Source organism: Sceloporus undulatus, chromosome 7 (assembly GCF_019175285.1).
Source record: "Sceloporus undulatus isolate JIND9_A2432 ecotype Alabama chromosome 7, SceUnd_v1.1, whole genome shotgun sequence".
NCBI lineage: Eukaryota > Metazoa > Chordata > Lepidosauria > Squamata > Phrynosomatidae > Sceloporus > Sceloporus undulatus.
The window spans coordinates 50,251,602-50,268,305 of NC_056528.1; the positions used below are offsets into that span (position 1 = coordinate 50,251,602).

General features: G+C 40.8%; 1 protein-coding gene across 1 annotated transcript in view; it reads right to left on the minus strand.

Moving 5' to 3' along the window:
* Nucleotides 1-16,704, minus strand: part of ATRX (ATRX chromatin remodeler) — a 57,118-nt gene that overhangs the window by 23,864 nt on the left and 16,550 nt on the right. Inside the window, 11 exon segments of the mRNA XM_042479048.1 lie at nt 56-202; nt 906-977; nt 979-1,016; nt 1,210-1,348; nt 1,774-1,953; nt 2,342-2,447; nt 2,611-2,710; nt 4,054-4,242; nt 5,419-5,549; nt 11,253-11,328; nt 13,124-15,831. Of these exon segments, the coding sequence (XP_042334982.1) occupies nt 56-202; nt 906-977; nt 979-1,016; nt 1,210-1,348; nt 1,774-1,953; nt 2,342-2,447; nt 2,611-2,710; nt 4,054-4,242; nt 5,419-5,549; nt 11,253-11,328; nt 13,124-15,831 (3,886 nt within the window).

A 16,704-nucleotide genomic window follows, 5' to 3' on the forward strand; every position in this document is an offset into this window, starting at 1 on the left:
TATTATTATTATTATTATTATTATTATTATTATTATTATTATTATTATTATTTACCTCTAGTTTCTCATCATCTTCTAAGCCTTCTTGCCATTTATCAAATTCGTTCAGCCAGTTCAAGGCTGTGTTCAGCGGACAAACGACAAGAGCTGTTCTGAAATCCAGTTTGTCACACAACAGGATTGTATGAAGAAAACTAACTACCTTCAAGAGAAAGAAAGTCAAACAAGTCGAGCATTAACATACAAGCCTGCGTATCTGTTTTATTTTATAAATCAGCAGCAAACCACGTTTCACTTTGAAAAAAGTAATGTATGAAACAGTGAACCTGTGGAAGGAGGGGTTCAGTTATTAAGTAACTCTTGATTTTACTGAGTATTTCGTCATGCTTTTTAAAGGGGTTTTCCCCCCTTTTGGTGGTTTTTAAGATACATTAAGTATTTCTTGATTTTTTAAATACACATCAATCATTTACTCTGGATGTATCTGATATACAGCCCAGATAATTTTGCTCTCTCCCTGGTTTCCTGTACTTGAATAATAATAGAACATGGTATATTAATCCATCCCACGATGTTTTGAGTGAGTGTATTGTGCTGGATGTGTTGAGGATGGAGAAGAAACACTAACCAGAAAGGAAATATGCATCCTGTCAAACACTTGAATCCTCAAACTTTTATTCATAGAGCAAGATGGACAAGATAGGGCTTGTGGACTTTCTGTGGCCCCCAGGGATCGTATACATAAGACTGAGATTGTTCTACTGTCTTTATATGGGAACTATCATGGTTTTTTTATTGTAAAGGCGGTGGGAGCACATAGTTTATTAGCCCGAAGAAGCCTTTTAAAACACAAGATCCTGCGCTGGAAGAAGATGGAAAGAGGAAGGCCCACCCTACAAACATACCTGCAAGGTCTTCCCCAGACCCATACAGTGGGCAAGAATGCATCCAGAGCCCGAAGACTTCTTTGTTTTTTTTCACAGATTCACAACAGCAATCCCACATAAACTGAACACCTAGAAATAATATTTTTGGAAAACAAATCCTTAAAAATTTAGCAGTTAGCAATCAATTCCCCATCCAGGGCTTTGGCTGACGACAGCAGTGACAGAACACTGGGATCTGGTCTCTCTAACCCAACCAGTTGGAAGCTTTAACCCCACTGAAATGGAGTAGATCAAGGGTTAAATGTGTGTCATGTTGCCTTACCGTCTACTTGATGGGGCTTCAGCTTTGTAACTATGTTTCGGTGAACCTGAACTATAGGTTCTTTGGTTTCCTCATTTTCATCCAAAACCAGCTTAGTTGTAATTGGACATTTCAGTGGTGTATCTTCTAGTTCGATAACCTGGAACAAAACGCAGTGAAATTAAAAACACAAAGAAACAACCATGGGATGCCAAATACGTGGCACTCAGGAGACTCTGCTATAGAGTCAGTGGTTCTGCATATGAAATGCCTTTCAGATCACTCTATATTATTTGCTTTTTAAAAGGAGTGGTTTTATTTTTAAACCCATCCCCAAGCCTTTTTCCACCAAACTTTACTGCTACTGAATTATGAGATGCCAATTTAGAACAATATTGTGTGTTATAAATGCTTTCAATTGCACAGATACATGGACACAAAGCAACGTACATTAAAAAAGTTTATATCACATTTCCAAGCCTCTATTATTATATTACAATTAGGTTACACTTCCCTTTCAGTTCTTTCAGCGTGCCATAATCATAATATCCTAATCTTCCCTGTTGCATAAAGGACCCCAAGTACCTCTCTTAGCTTCTCCCTCTCACGCTCCCTTTCTGCAATCCGTTTTCTTCTCTCCTCCTCTTCTTTAAGTGCATTTTGTGTTTCCGTTCTGAGTTTATCGTCTTTAATAATCTTTCGTATCTTCTTCCTGCCTTTCCCGGGAGATTTGGAATCGTCATTGTCATCATCATCCGAATTACTCTGTGGAAAAAAAACCCACAAAGAAAACGTTAGTCTGCCATCTTTTTTCAACTTTAGTAATAATTTCAAATGAAGGATTAATGATAAAACAGAAACCATTACATTCACATTGTTAATTGAAATAATGAACCTTGCTATCCTCAACCATATGTAAATGGTGCCAAATATTGGTAAGTTGCAGCAAATAGGAATACAGGTTAACTATCCCTTATCCAAAATGCCTGGAGACAGACAGAATATCTGCACTAACACTAGTTTTGATCTCCTTCTCCCACTTCAAACAACTGGCCCATTCTTCCTACATTTCCCATCCAGTTTTAACCCTCCTTGATGCCACAGAAATGGTGTCAAGGGTCTCAGAGTTCTCACCAGTGTGACTACAAAATACCTTGTTGTTTTCACTAGAGGAATCTTCCTGGACCTTTATTCTCCGTCTTTTCTTTTTCTGTTTGTAACTTCGCTGGTTTTCTTCTAATTCAGCTTTCTTGGCAGATCTGGGGGAAAAGGGAATAAAGTTTTTTGCTCACTAACCATAAATGCAGACAGCCCCTTGAACAATTTGTGTGTAATCATGTTTCAGTTGCACAAGCGGCACAGACAACGCATCACCTTGAGCGCCACCGATCCATCATGCCAAGGAAAGAGAAATAATGGTACCTTGTTCTAGGACGCTGGTCATCTTCAGATTCACTGACTTCTTCACTGACTCCAGATTCATTGTCTTCTTCTTCTGAGTTATCTGAATCCTCACTGCTCACTTGAAGATTAAACAAACAAAACTTACTAGCGACACAGTGCTTGCCACTAATTGAATTCCTAGCATTTATCAAGAAAGGAAGACAAATAAGGTGCAATCTGACAATAGAAGGTTCTAGGTGGCATCATGGATAACTCAAACTGGGTTGCTCCTCTGTACCTTCTTGAGCATCTCAGTAAAACCAGAAATGAAAGGGAAAATGAAAATGGTGCCATCTGCTGGCATGTGTAAGAGGAAACATTAATTTTAGTATGTAAGCCGAGACTGGAGAATTCTGATGAGCTCGGACTTGTGATCAGAGACGCTAGAGAAAAGATGGGCTAAAGCTGTTTTATGAGATATTCCCCCCACCAAACAGTCCAGATGTAATGTCTTCAAACCAGATGGCAAAGGAATCATGTAGAGAGAAAAAAGAGAGGTGGCATCTTATTTGTATATCTAAATATTGAGAAATGTTCCATGTTATCTCTTTAAAAGCGAGGACAAGCTAACACGCAAAGAAAGCTACTTTTAAGGGACACCAAACATTCCCTGGGAATGGCATAAGCAACTTGGACAGTTATGGCCAACATAGATAAGTAAAGGAAATTCTAACAAAGATTAGTGAAAGAATGAGTTTTGAAACATGATATAACTTATGAGACACATAAAGGTCTTAGCTGCTCATTCTAAACCAACTGATGCCACCTACACAATTGTGACCATAACACAACAGAAGAAGCATGAGCTTGAATTTAGCAAAATTCTGCCATCTCTCCTTTGGCCAAGATTAAACAACGGAACAATTAATAAGGATCCGGGTTTGTTCGCGTCCAGCATTAACCATGTTTGCAAACACTTTCCCCGCTCCCCTGGAAGAGAATATGCCTATTTAAGGGTGAGTGATAATTCCCAAGTCAGTGGAGCAGTGAATTATTCTGGGTTTAATTCAAACTTGAGAGGAGCCATGCAAGATGACCTTATCTCAACATCCTCACCCCAAATCCCACAGGGCATGTGCAAATCTGTAGGCATGTCTAAATTAATTATTCTGATCCGGGCCTGTCTCTCTGAACCTAAACAGACAACTAAACTGTTTTGTGGAACAATCTTCCTAGTTATCTGCATTATCCTACAGAAATCTAAGGCGCCTAGAGCCTAAACTGTTAGTTCAAATTAAATCAGCGGGGTTTACACAAGTGCCGACATACCATTCAGCAACTAAAACAACGTTTCTACACAAACTGGGAGGAGAAACCTGATTTAGCCCTATTACTGTGCATCACCACCTCTCAAGGTGTGGCAAAATGGCTGCCTCCATAATCCCATTTGTGCACATATAAATACACACACAGATTGTGTACCTTTCCTTCTATTTCTGCGTTTAACTTCCTTGGAGTCTTTAGATTTCCCCTTTTCTGATTTTTCATCAGAATCTCCATCGCTCATGGTCAACTTGTGCCTTAGCAAGCGGTGTCTGTATCTAGGCTTCTTAGCCTCTTCAGCATCTGAATCTGAATCTGAGTCAGTGTCATTATCCTCTTCGTCTTCTTCTGTCACGGGGGGAAAAGACACAACGTTAAAGTGTTACCATCGAAGGGGTTTGCCCCCCGTGTCATCATCAATACCTCACCTTTCTGCCAGACTGGAATTCAAGGGGACTAAAAAATAAAAATGACTACAGTACAGTTAAAAACATGAAAAAGTCAGCACTTGAATAGGATTAAACTATTAGCAACATTAAAACCTTTTAAAACATACACTTCAAAATGATAAAAAATCAGATTAAAAAATACCAGATTTTTAAAATAACGCAGCGCCTTCTTAAAAAGTCCTTTAAAACTTTCTTTTCTAAAATCCTGTTGGAAGAAGAGAAGTATTCAACTACTGAAGGGATTTCCACAGTCTAAAGGCAGCCACTGAGAAGGCCATCTCTCGCCTCCTCATCACTCATGCCTTTTGGAAGTGGTGGGACCTTCCTGAGGACCTCATGGGCCAAACAGGCTCATAAAGGAGATATGGTTTGTCAGGTGGCCAGGACCTGGGCAGTGCCAGTCTTTCTCATTCATGACCAGAACTTTGCAACAAACCAGTAGCTGGTGGAACAAGTGGAGCCAGAGAGCTCAAATAGCCCTTGATCACCCAAAACTGCAAAGCTGGCTACATTTCAGCCAGTTCCCAGAACCAGAAGTACAGTCAGACCTCTGTATCTACGGGGATCCGTTCCGGTTCCCCTTGCGAATGCATCACCATTAAGCAAAACAGGGACATGCTATCCGTGGATGGTTAAATCCTCAGATGGCAAGTCTGCCAATAAGGAGGGCAGACTGTAATACAGTGTCACTTCCAGCCACACCGAGCAGCCATGCAGCCTCTGTGATGGTCTGGGGTGGCAGTGGTGGGAATGGCCATTGCCTATTCCTATTTGTCATCATGCCAAAATATTTCCATCCTGAAAGACTTGAGAATTCACCTGGTCTTACTAATGTTATTGGGGAAGTAATCAAATTCTGTTTCAGGAAACATCACAGGATTTCAGACACTGATATGAAGCTTTCAGCACAAAATTTTGCACCAGGGATGGGCAGGAGAGCTATCCTAGCAGTGTCTTGCTAATTTCCATTTGGGTTCAATGAGGTTACATATTTTGTAGCATAGGAGTCCTTGCTGATTAGTCTTGTATTACAATGGATCCACACACAATACTAAGCTTCTAATCTGGTGCTTACCATTATCACCTGTTGTTCCAGTTTGCCTTTTTTTCTTCTTCTTCCCATCATCGGAGTCTTCATCAGAAGAAGCATCGTCCTCTGAGGAAAGATTGGCTTTGATCTCTTCTAAAAGCATTTTCTTGGCAATTCTTTGGAGTAAAACAAAAAAGTGTATTCCATTGTGTCACCAGTTTAAAAAAAATCAATAAATGACATATGCAATTTGTATAATTGTACTCATTAGATAATGCAAGACCAAGAGTTTAAGACTGTGCAAGATGAACGGAAAGGGGAACACGTTGAGAGTGGAAGTGTCATCTGGCCTATCAACCTGTCTGTGGGAGAAATGAGGCAATTCACTAGCAATAGGACATCTGGGTACCGCACAGCAACTTTCCCCAACCTGGTGATGGCCAGAGGTCATGGTGTGGATGGGTGATGGATACTTCGGATCAATAGATCAGGAGGGGACCAGGTTGGGGATGTCTATTCTATAGCAGACCTGTTGCTGATGTAGTTCCATACGATGGATATTCTTTGCCTTCCTTCACTGTTCTCCTTCCTCTGTCCTATCTCTGTGCAATAACGTTTTTAAAAACATTAGACTCACACATTAGTCAGGACGGAGCTGAAAAGGAGGTCATATGCTCCACAATGTCCCAAGTGCTCCTGCTTTAAGAATACCTAATGGGATAGACTTAACAGGATCAGACGTTGCTACTGGGAGGCCTCTTGGTCTGAAGAACAGCATGGCCAGTAGTAGTTCAAAGGGAACTTGCACAAGTCCTTTGGATACCTCAAACAGCATTTGTGGTTTTCTTTACCTCATCCTTCAAAATTCATCCAAACACCCAAATGTTCTTGACTTTCATTAGTACACTAATGATGCCAGTTATTTTGTTAATGGGAGATGCTCTTTTAAAGTAGGATTTGCCTACCCATCAATGTATTTACAGTAAGCACTAAAGCCTATATTCCCATTATCAGTACAGTGGTACCTCGGGATACGAAATACCCAGGTTACGAAATTTCCGGGATACGAAAAAATCCCATAGGAAATAATTGTTCCGGGTTACGAATGTTTTTTCGGGTTACGAAAAAATTTTTGGTGCTTTTTTCGGCTTTTTCGCACGGAATCGCGGCTTTTCCCCATTAGCGCCTATGGCATTTCGGCTTACGAAGGCTTTTCGGGTTACAAAAGCGGCCGCGGAACGAATTAATTTCGTAACCCGAGGAAGCACTGTATGCAGAAGAGAAGTTGTAAAAGACATGAAGAACGATATTATATTAAAACACAATGCAGTGTGACATACTGAATTTCAGATGATGTTTGAATTTGTGAAGCAGCAAATGGCTTCACAAATGGCTCATGGACAGGTGCTAGTTACTGAGCCACGGGCTGCTGGTCACTGGTGACTTTCCGGGGGGAAAATGAATTCAATGGGCACAAATATGGCACCAATCCCTGGCACATTGGAAAGAAAACCTGTTGGTCCACCATATGGGACAGCTTAAGATGCATAGATGTAAAATATTGGTGCAGACTGTTCAGGTATGTTTTGCTATTTCCTGATACTGATCTGCTGTTCTGATGTCCTAATACATTTATTGGCCCGCAAAGTTTCAAATGTGCAGGAGGTCTTTCCGTACAGGTTTCAACACAGTACACCCAAACACTGCACCATCCCTAAGTTTCATGAACATCCTGACAGTCTGGCAGAAGGATGTTACTGAATCAAAACAGACCCAATGACTAGAATCACTGGGTGCCACTGGACTTCATCCCATAAGTCGAATAAAAACATGCAAAGTGACAACTTAACCTAGACCTTTGGTTTCTCAGTGGACAAAGGCGGCCCATCACACTGGAGGTTAAATACAGCATATAGGGGGGAAATAGCACAATCCAAACACAAGTCTACTTTGTGTCTAGTGCCAACCAAAAATCTTTATTTTCATCAAAATACCAGTGTGGCAAAAAGCCACACTGATATGGTCAGCAAGGTGGAACTGCAACAAGTCACTAATGTTTTCACAATGTTCATCTGTGGTGAAGTTTACTTCAATAATTTGTCAGATGGTAGGAGGAACAACAACAATAAAAGATTTTTTCCGAGCCTCTATTTTTTCCTGTCTTAACGAATCGGCAAACATAGGAAGGTTGAGCTCACTGGGTCATCATGCCTATCTTCAGACTTGTGGTTCACAAGTTGTGGAGAAGAGTGTAAAAAGTATGAAGGAGGGTTATGATGAACAGAACCGTAAAACCTACTGGAAATGGTCTCCTGATAAATGCAAGCCCCCTTCTTCCACAAAATGGGTTGAAAAGCCATTTGCTGAAAAAAAGGTGTATTTTGTTTCACATGATATCTCCTGCTTTTCTTGATCTGCAGCACTGGCCTAACGACTGGAAGACTGGCATTGAACTCTGAGGAAAGAAGGGTCCAAGGGAGGCAAAGGCTGACAGAAGTACTACTAGCCCTCTCTCTATCCAGCTCTATACTCAGTGTTTTAAATCCGTTCTAATCAAAGTGCTGGGCCAACGCCGGTGTCTGAGCTGCCAGTCCCTGGTGAGTTTCCAGGAAGGATACAAACAACTGTGGTCAATGGCACTAGTTGCTGGTACACTGGGAAAAATGATTGCCAGCCCCCATATAGCGTTGTTTTAAATCACAATTCTGATAGCGAAGAAATGAATTTCATGGAGCTGACTTTTGTAAAAGATATGAATAATAAACTTTATGTGCTCTTTTGGATAAAGCTTCCCAAGTGATCGAAACAATGGGGTCCTCTTTCCCTGTTATTACTGCCAATTACAGAATCTTCAATATTTTAAATATAAGAGAACAAGATTTGCCCTCTTTCGAGTATCTTGCAGTTTCCTACTGTGTAGCATCAGATGCAAGAGTATGTCTATGCCTACATTCGCAGCCTTCTGTAATGGTTTCTTTGGCATCAGTGCCCAACATAATCCACTCCCACAACCAAACCATCGCAACACTTTTGTACCGCGGGTAGGAAAATGTTGGGAAAGTGTCAAGCAGTCATTTATCACCTGAACATGAATTGTGCTCGACATCACAGGTGAAAGGAACAAAGAAAACCCTGAATGCATGCACAGTCTTTTGTGGGATGTATTAACTCTCTCAACTAGAATCAAGGAATTTGTTTATAATTAAACAATTGAACCAAAGAAATCTGTATTTGCTGGAAGTAGCAGATATATAATGAAAATGGTGACAATGTGTTAATAAGACACTGCTTTTTAACTCATGTACCACATTTAACTCCATTTTAGCTTTAAATTAGGGCACTACAGAAACAGTAAGCTGAGTATTATGTGAGGAAGCTTGTGGCATGGATACATATAACCTGATCAGTTATTCCCTAGTATATTTTAGTACAAAAATGTGTTTGATATTTCTTAAAATTAAATGCTTGCACGAGAAACATGTTTTACAAAAATTTATTGCATCCATCAAATACTTCAAAGGCATTGTGCATGAATACACTATGAATCTTCTGAATGAACAAAAAAATAACTCCAAACATGTTAAAACAGCACTATTTGAAAATTCAGACAAACCAATAAGAAACAAATACACACCACAATGAAATACAGCACTGTCTGTTATATTAAGACTAAAATATTGCACTTTGGCAAAAAAAGGAAAAGAAAGATCACTTTTAACATTTTAATAAGAGCCATGTTTAAATGGTGGCTTCAGAAAAAGGAAGTTGTAGGATACAACCGTACAAGTCGTAACGTTACTACGAACTTCAAGCATCCCTCTTTGGCCTAGAAGAAGTCAGTGTTTCCCCCAAAAGAAAAAGCGAGCAACAGTGAAACAGCAAGCCCAAAGCGCGTCTCTTGAAGGTTTGGGTCCGGTGGGTCAGGGAGCAAGTCTCTGACCGTCCCAACGGGATCCATCCTGACAGGGCTCAAAACAGCTCAACGTGAAGGGAGAAAGCACTTTGGCTTGCAAATGGGGTGGAGGGGACTCCCCTCAAATGCACCCCTTATTAGCATAGAAGCTGCTGGTCAAGGGAGGGTTGGACGAAGGAAAGAGCAGGATGGAGGGCCGGGAAAGGCTCCATGGATCTCCTACACACCGCTCTTTGGGTCTCTCTAAGCTACTATGCATGGCCACGGAAACAACGACCTAACTGAAGCTTCCTGATAAAAAGAAACAAAGAGCTTCAATGCATGTCACCTTGCATAGCGACCAAGACAAATTTGCTGATGAACACCAACTCTAAGAGAGGTAGATTAGATTCTTTCCTGGATGATATTCAGGGGTGTCTCTCTTCCCCCTGCTTAAAGCAATCCCAGGAACTGTGAATTTACTAAATAAAATCATTATTTCTGATTAAAGTATTATTTCAGGATCCACCTGCTTAGTATTAAAGCAATAAAATAAAGCAAGCAAAACACGTAACCATTTTCTATCTACTATAAATGCTTTTAAAAACCTAATTATTAAATAAGGAAACCAGGAGTGACTTTTTAAAAGGAAGTCTTACAACCTTTTTTCAACAGTTTGCTTATCATTCTATACTATCAATTGCTAAGCAGCTATTAAAGTTCAATATTAAAGGTCTGTTTGAATATGGTGCGTGGAGAGCAAGTAACAGCTAGATTAGCAGCATTCTTGACTGTACCCAAGTCTGTATGAGTCAAGTGCTAATATTCACTTTGGGTACAAACCAAAACATAAACAATGCTTTGCCTTCTATAACTAAGCAGGCAAAACCCAGTTAAACGGATTAACAACTTGTTCCTATCCTCCCTCCCCCAGACAACTGCACATCTATCATTGTCAAAGATGTCCATTTCCAAAATACTGTACTGCAGTTTGTAGAAACAGTTCCCAGAAAAGAAACAGTTCTTAGAAAAGAAACTGCCTGGTAACTAACATTAAGCATAAACATTTCCCTTGGCATTATGGACTTGGATCAATGCTGTAAGGGCAAATCCCACAGATGCCTGTTCAAGAGCGAGCCCCAATGGGTTTCGTGACGCTTACCTCTAACTCCATCAGTTTAGGATGGCAGCCTAACTGAACCAAATTTAAAAACCTAATTCTTTTACTTATTTCACTCTTCTTCTACTTTACTATTCAGTGATTAGGTCAGTTACAGAATTTGTTTTACTAGATTAGAAGGTCTTCAATCCTAAATTCTCTAACTATAGTAATGATTTAACATTGACTTTTAATGGAAAATACACATTTATGCACTTTTATTCCAGCACGTGGCTATAAAACAAAACCATACTGATAAAAATGCATTTGAACGAAGTGGACACAAACCCATTGTGCCACCAGATATCCACTTTTGAAGTTAAGAAGTGAATATTTGAGACATTCTGGATCTGCTTTCTCATCGGGATTTCATCAGAAGTAATTTACACACCAACCAGAAAAGATGTAAAACAAGGGTTTTGTCACAATACTGAGTCGTGGCTCTTGGCATCTCTTACTCCTGTGGGCAGCCATAAATAACAAATTGTTCCCCCCCCCCAAAAAAATGTGACTAATGTACAAGTTACATAAAATCAACATTTTACATGGAAACCTTAAAACGGACAGTGCTGCAGCGCATTTATAACACACCCTATGCAAGGTGTGTGAGTTAACACTTAAAACTATTTTCTTAGTTTCTTTTCAGGTCTGGATTTAGGGATTTGTTTTCTGGCCTCTCGTTCAAACTTGCGGGAAGCCTGTGAGCGAGTCTTTACAAGGCAGGCACTTCCGGTTTTTACAACCTGCTTGCTGTTCCGTTGCTCTTGTTTGCGCCCACGCCTAGGGTGTGTTATAATCTTTTTAAAGTCCATGCGGATGGAATCATACCTATTCTCGGGATCATCATCGTCATCTTCCTCCTCTTCCATGGGCACAGCGGCCGATTTATTCTCGCCTTCATCACCTTTGGAAAGGAAAAAAAGGTAGACCAATTTGGCACAACAGGAAAACTGGTTATGTCCAGAAATCACGACAACAAGAATTCTCATTGGCTATCATCTCTTTTTATGAATCTGCTTCTTACAATTAATTATCTCTTGTATTTTGCAATAAAATAAAATACTGTGGTATAAACCTAAGGCCTAAACCCATAAAGAGCAAAGAATGGTAAATAAAACTTATTCTTGTGTGCCTTCAAGTTGTTTCCCACTTATGGCAACCCTTTCATGGGGTTTTCTTAGTGTGTTCAGAAGGGCTTTGCATTTGCTTTTGCCTTCCTCTGAGGCTGAGAGAATGTCACTTGACCACGGTCACCCAATGGTTTTACATGGGTGAGCAGGGATTCAAAACCCTGGTCTCCAGACTCCAACACTCAAACCGCTACGCCACATTGGCTCTAAAGATTATCATTTTACTGATTTATATCCCACCTTTTCCCAATATAGGGACTTAGCAGCTAAAAACCATGGCAAAACCCACCCTGGCTCTGTGGCACACTAGAGAGGTTACCTCAGATGCAGTGATATTTGTGGGGATTGGGGTCTGGATCCCACTTCACCAGAATGCTCACCAAAGCCACGGATTCCTCAAGTCGCCTAGGAGGTCAGTCATGTTGGCAATTGAGTGGTTCGATGAAATTCGACCTAAAGACTAGCCACTCTTTTCCAACCCCACCTAGCAATTCCTACATCCTTTGAGCTAGCTCTTGCCCTTGAGTATGGTGGACAATATAAAACCACTCAGGATTCAGCAGACTGTCCCACCGACTTCTGTACATGAAATGGAGAGGTTGTTTTAAGCTGAAAAATATAGGCCACTCTTCGTCAACATAATGCCTCTTCATGTAGACATGGAAATTTGGGGGAGATTTCTAAGTTCTTCCTATTAAAAACTGATTTTAAAAACCCATTTGACTACACCTGTGTAACTACTTACACAGGTTACTTGGTGCTAAAGCCTACATTTCAGAGGAAAACTACTGGAAAAACCACCGAGAAGTATTCCTTGCATAAGACAACCCTATAAAATTCATGGGATCACCAAAAGTTGACAGGCAACTTGAAGGCAAATGCACACACACATGGCAGAATCGTAGAGTTGGAAGAGACCAGAAGGGCCATCCAGTCCAACCCCATTCTGCTATGCAGGAACTCTCACAAGCTCCAGGTTTCGCTAAATCCCAGGTTCAAGTCAAGTCTTAGTCCCAATGGCATCTAGGGTGGAGGGTGGGATGTAATCCTGTCTGTAGCAACATTAGCCATGACTGCATTACTTCTGGAATGACAGATGGGACAAGAATCTAATTTCCTGGCAGTTTGGTATGTATCAGTTTTTCAGCCTTAACACAGTTATGCAGACACTTGACCCAACTTTCTGAGAACAGGTTACACTTGTCACTTATTCTCAACTAGAATCAGTCCCTTTTTCTTGCAAATTTAAATCACAGAATCAAAATTGTCTTGATTTAGAGAAACCCAAGCTGCTGGGCGAGGCCTACTGCCCTTGCGTCCTGCTTGAAGGTTGTGGAAGGACATATGGCCGGCCGTTATGCCAAAGAGGATGACAGCTTTCTTATACCAAGGTGATATCTTAAAACCAACATTTCAGCAATTTCTGAATTTTCAGCCAGCAACTCAGCACCAAACTGAAATAGAAATGTTACTCTTGAAAGTAAACCCCCCCCCCTCACACATGCACACATAATTAGAAAATTTCTGTATGAACAACAACCACAAGTTTAAATAGAGTATGTTACACACCTGAAGACTGGCAAAATCCCCCTTTGGTCGGCACCAACAGGCTTTCTGTTACAGGCTTAATTTTCTGCTCATCGCTGCTCTCGGCGCCGGCTGAATTCACGTCCTCTTCGGCTTCATTTGATGACGACGAAGTACTCGTGCTTGTGACCGTTTCGGTTTTTGTTTTCTTAGCTCCAGATTTTCGCCTCTCTTCAGGACTTACTTTACTATTTCCCTTAGTGGCTGCCCCTCTTTTTTTGTTCTTTTTCTCCTCATAGAACTCTTCATCAGAAGAGGACATTAAGTCGCCTCTTGCTTTTTTGGGATTTCTTCTTTTGGGACTTGCTTTTTTCTTTTCTTTCGTATTACCCCCTTTTTTGTTTAGGTTATCCTCAGAGGTATCACAGACCTGCTCATCTTGGGGAGATTTCTCAGTGTCTGCGGCATTGCCCTGGAGTTTCTTAGAAGTTCGCTCTCTCAGGTTCCTCCTCACCTTTCCTTCTACAGGCCCTTGCTTCTTGATGTTACTTCCAGAAGCATTGCAACTCTCTTTTTCAGACAGCTTCTCAACTTCAGAAGAGGAATCACTTTGCCCCTTTGCAGAGGTTTTCCTCTGGCTCACACTCTTTTCTTTTGTGCTTTTTCTAGTCTTCTTTCTAGCATCATCTGCAGACTCTGCACTCTGCTCTTGACTTCCAGATTGTCCTGCATCATCAGAAGACAGGTCCTGTCCCTCCTTGCCAGAGATAGCACTCTCTTCTTTTTCAGAAGACACACCCTGCTTGCCTTTGGAGGGTCTCTTTTTCGAATCCCTCGTTCGCTTGGCTGTCGGCATTTCCTCTGTACTTAGTGCATCTTCCAAAGAATTATCTAGCATCTCTCTATCTTCACCAGAGTGTTCTACATTGTCAACTTCATCGCACAATTCATGCTCCTGCTGCTCTGATTTCATTGCCTTGTTATTTGGTTCTTCTTCTGAAGAACCACCATTCTCACTCTTTGGGCCCTTTTTCGTGGCTTTCCTTGAAGACTCTTGTTTAGATTCCCTTTCTAACTCAGAATTGCAATTAGAAGAATCCGAACGGTTCTGGCGTTTCTTTTTAGCAGCAGCTAAGTCTTTACTTGATTTGCCTTTTTTGGCATCAAAATCTGACCCAGAACTGGAACTTTTTCTTTTCCGCTTCCCGCTGTCCTCCTTTGCAGGCTGACTCTTTACCGTTGACGTTTCACAGTTGCTGTCCATGTCTGAAGAACTGTTACTCATCATGGCTACTTCTTGGAGGACTGCAGGTACCTCATCAGAATCAGAACTTTGGTCCACTGTGTCTGGTTTGCTAGTCTCAGCAGGTGTATCAGAATGAGGACTACGAACAGTGCTATCAGGAGAACTCTGCTTATCCTTTTTTCTTTTGGACTGTGCAGGTTTTCTCCTAGGTTTTTCATTGTATACATCATTACTTTCCCCCTCAGAATTAGATGTTAAGGTCTTTATGTCTGTTGGACGTCTCAGAGGTGTGGTTTTAACACGCGGAGACCTTCTGAGATCATGGTCTTCTACCACCGAAATGACTTCATTTGAAGTTGGGTATTCAGTCCCTTGACTGTCTGTTCCATCTTCCTTCTGATCTACCTTTCCATCTGCATCTTCAGACTTTACAGAACCAGCGATGGAAACAGGAGTCAGTTTCACAACCAATTCCTTCTTAACTTTTGGGGATGGTGACAGCTTCATTCCTCCTCTACCGTCTTTTGATTTTGTATTGGCGCTGGCTGCTGCTCGCTCTGCTGGTTTGCTTGCAACGCCCTGTTCACCTGCTTTCTGTGCTTCCATGCAACACTCAAAAATATCTTCAGGAACAGATGAAGGGACAGATACAATATCCATGTCTGTTTCTGCCTCGGTGCTATTGGGCTCGTATTGGAGCTCATCACTCTTCCCGGGTTTTTTTTCTCTGGAAAGGGATTTTTTGCTTCCTGTTCGCTCCGTTGCTGGAACATCCTGATCTGCCTGTTCACTGACCTCTGGTGTGGTTTTATGCACCTTCGGTTCCTTTGCTTCTGTCTTCTTTGCTTCACTGCTGTCCACTTTAATGTCACTCTCATTCTCTTTGGTAATTTTTCCCCCCACTTTAACATCCAGAGCTTGAATCTCCAGGTTAAGACTTTCCTCCAAAGCCACATGGGCCTTTCTGATGTCACTCAAGACGGATTTAAAAGCCTTTAGCTGACGTAAATGCACAGTAGGGTTTATTTCAGAGTTTTCAGTGGCCTTTTTTAAAAAATTTACAAAACTAGAGTTCATGTTAGTTGTTGTTTCAACTAGTTTTTTTGTTTTTTTGAGCAAGTCTTTTGGCACCATTAATGCTTTGTATGAGTAGGTTAGAGAACCAGAATAGGGATGGTCTTTCTTTTCTTCGCCATTACAACTTGGGCTATTTTTCTTTGAAGAATACTTGAGTGTATTGTCATACATTTTACTTTTGTCGCTGTCAACTCTGATCCTTTTTTTGTTCTGCTGCAATAATTGTTCTAAATTTTCAAACACACTATCACAAGCAGTGACCAAGTCCAGCAAAGGCTCTGGTTGGCAGATATAGCAGTGCCACTGGCTATTTTCATCCATGATATTTGACAGCTCCTTCCGGCCCAGGTTGCGCAATATACATTTTTTGCAGAAGGCGTTATGGCAAAAGTCACAGCAAATTAAGTTTCCACCTTCAGCACACCACCTGAAATTAAAGTTTTGAGATGTTTTAAAAAAATTTGTTGCCACCAAATAAAGGAAGAAAATGTATACATCTCTATTCAAAGGTGACTCATTATAATAATATCTTATTTGATTGTAGCCACATTCACTGCAGCACAGATCTCCTCTTCTCTACCACAGGAGCAACATGAAACATTTTGGATGCAATTCTACTTATTTATGGTGCAGATCTGTACATCTGGAAGCAAACATACTCAGTTTAGCTTATGTATGAGCTCATGTGCACATCATTATAGTGTTAGCGCTGTTTTCATGGGTATGGCCTGAGGAGAGTGTTAATGATGTATTTGCCTCAGGACACTTAAGGTCCCACACTTTCCTCCTCAATTTTCTTCCATCTGTGTTGCCTGTGAACTTTTCCAAGAGGACAGACAATTAATAAGAGTAAATGGAAACATGAATAAACTTAGCATTTAAATACATATTAACTTCCAATTTCTGAAATTCAGCTCAGCTTCAGAAAAGCTTGCGTTCTGGGGCAGGTTTTTGCACATCTCTTTTGGGTGCAGGAAACTATTTTCATTTTTCTTTGGATCCTGGTTCTACACTTTATGGTTTGTTCCTACAAAACAAGGAGCCATGAAACCAAAGAAAGCCTGGCTTCTCATGAACAAACGGATGCAGACCATTCAATCTCTTCTACTTGTAATGGGAGTGGCTACACAAACCATAGATTTTTGTTCAACAGTTGGCTTGTTCTGTTACCCGGACCCCTCTCCAGTTATTTCCTTCAAACAAACCAGAGAAAAAGAGGCCAAGAACAAACCCTGGATTATTTCTTAGGTTTGTCAGAAAAGAAGTGGTCTCCTATCATTAAACACAATGAGGCCTGTTA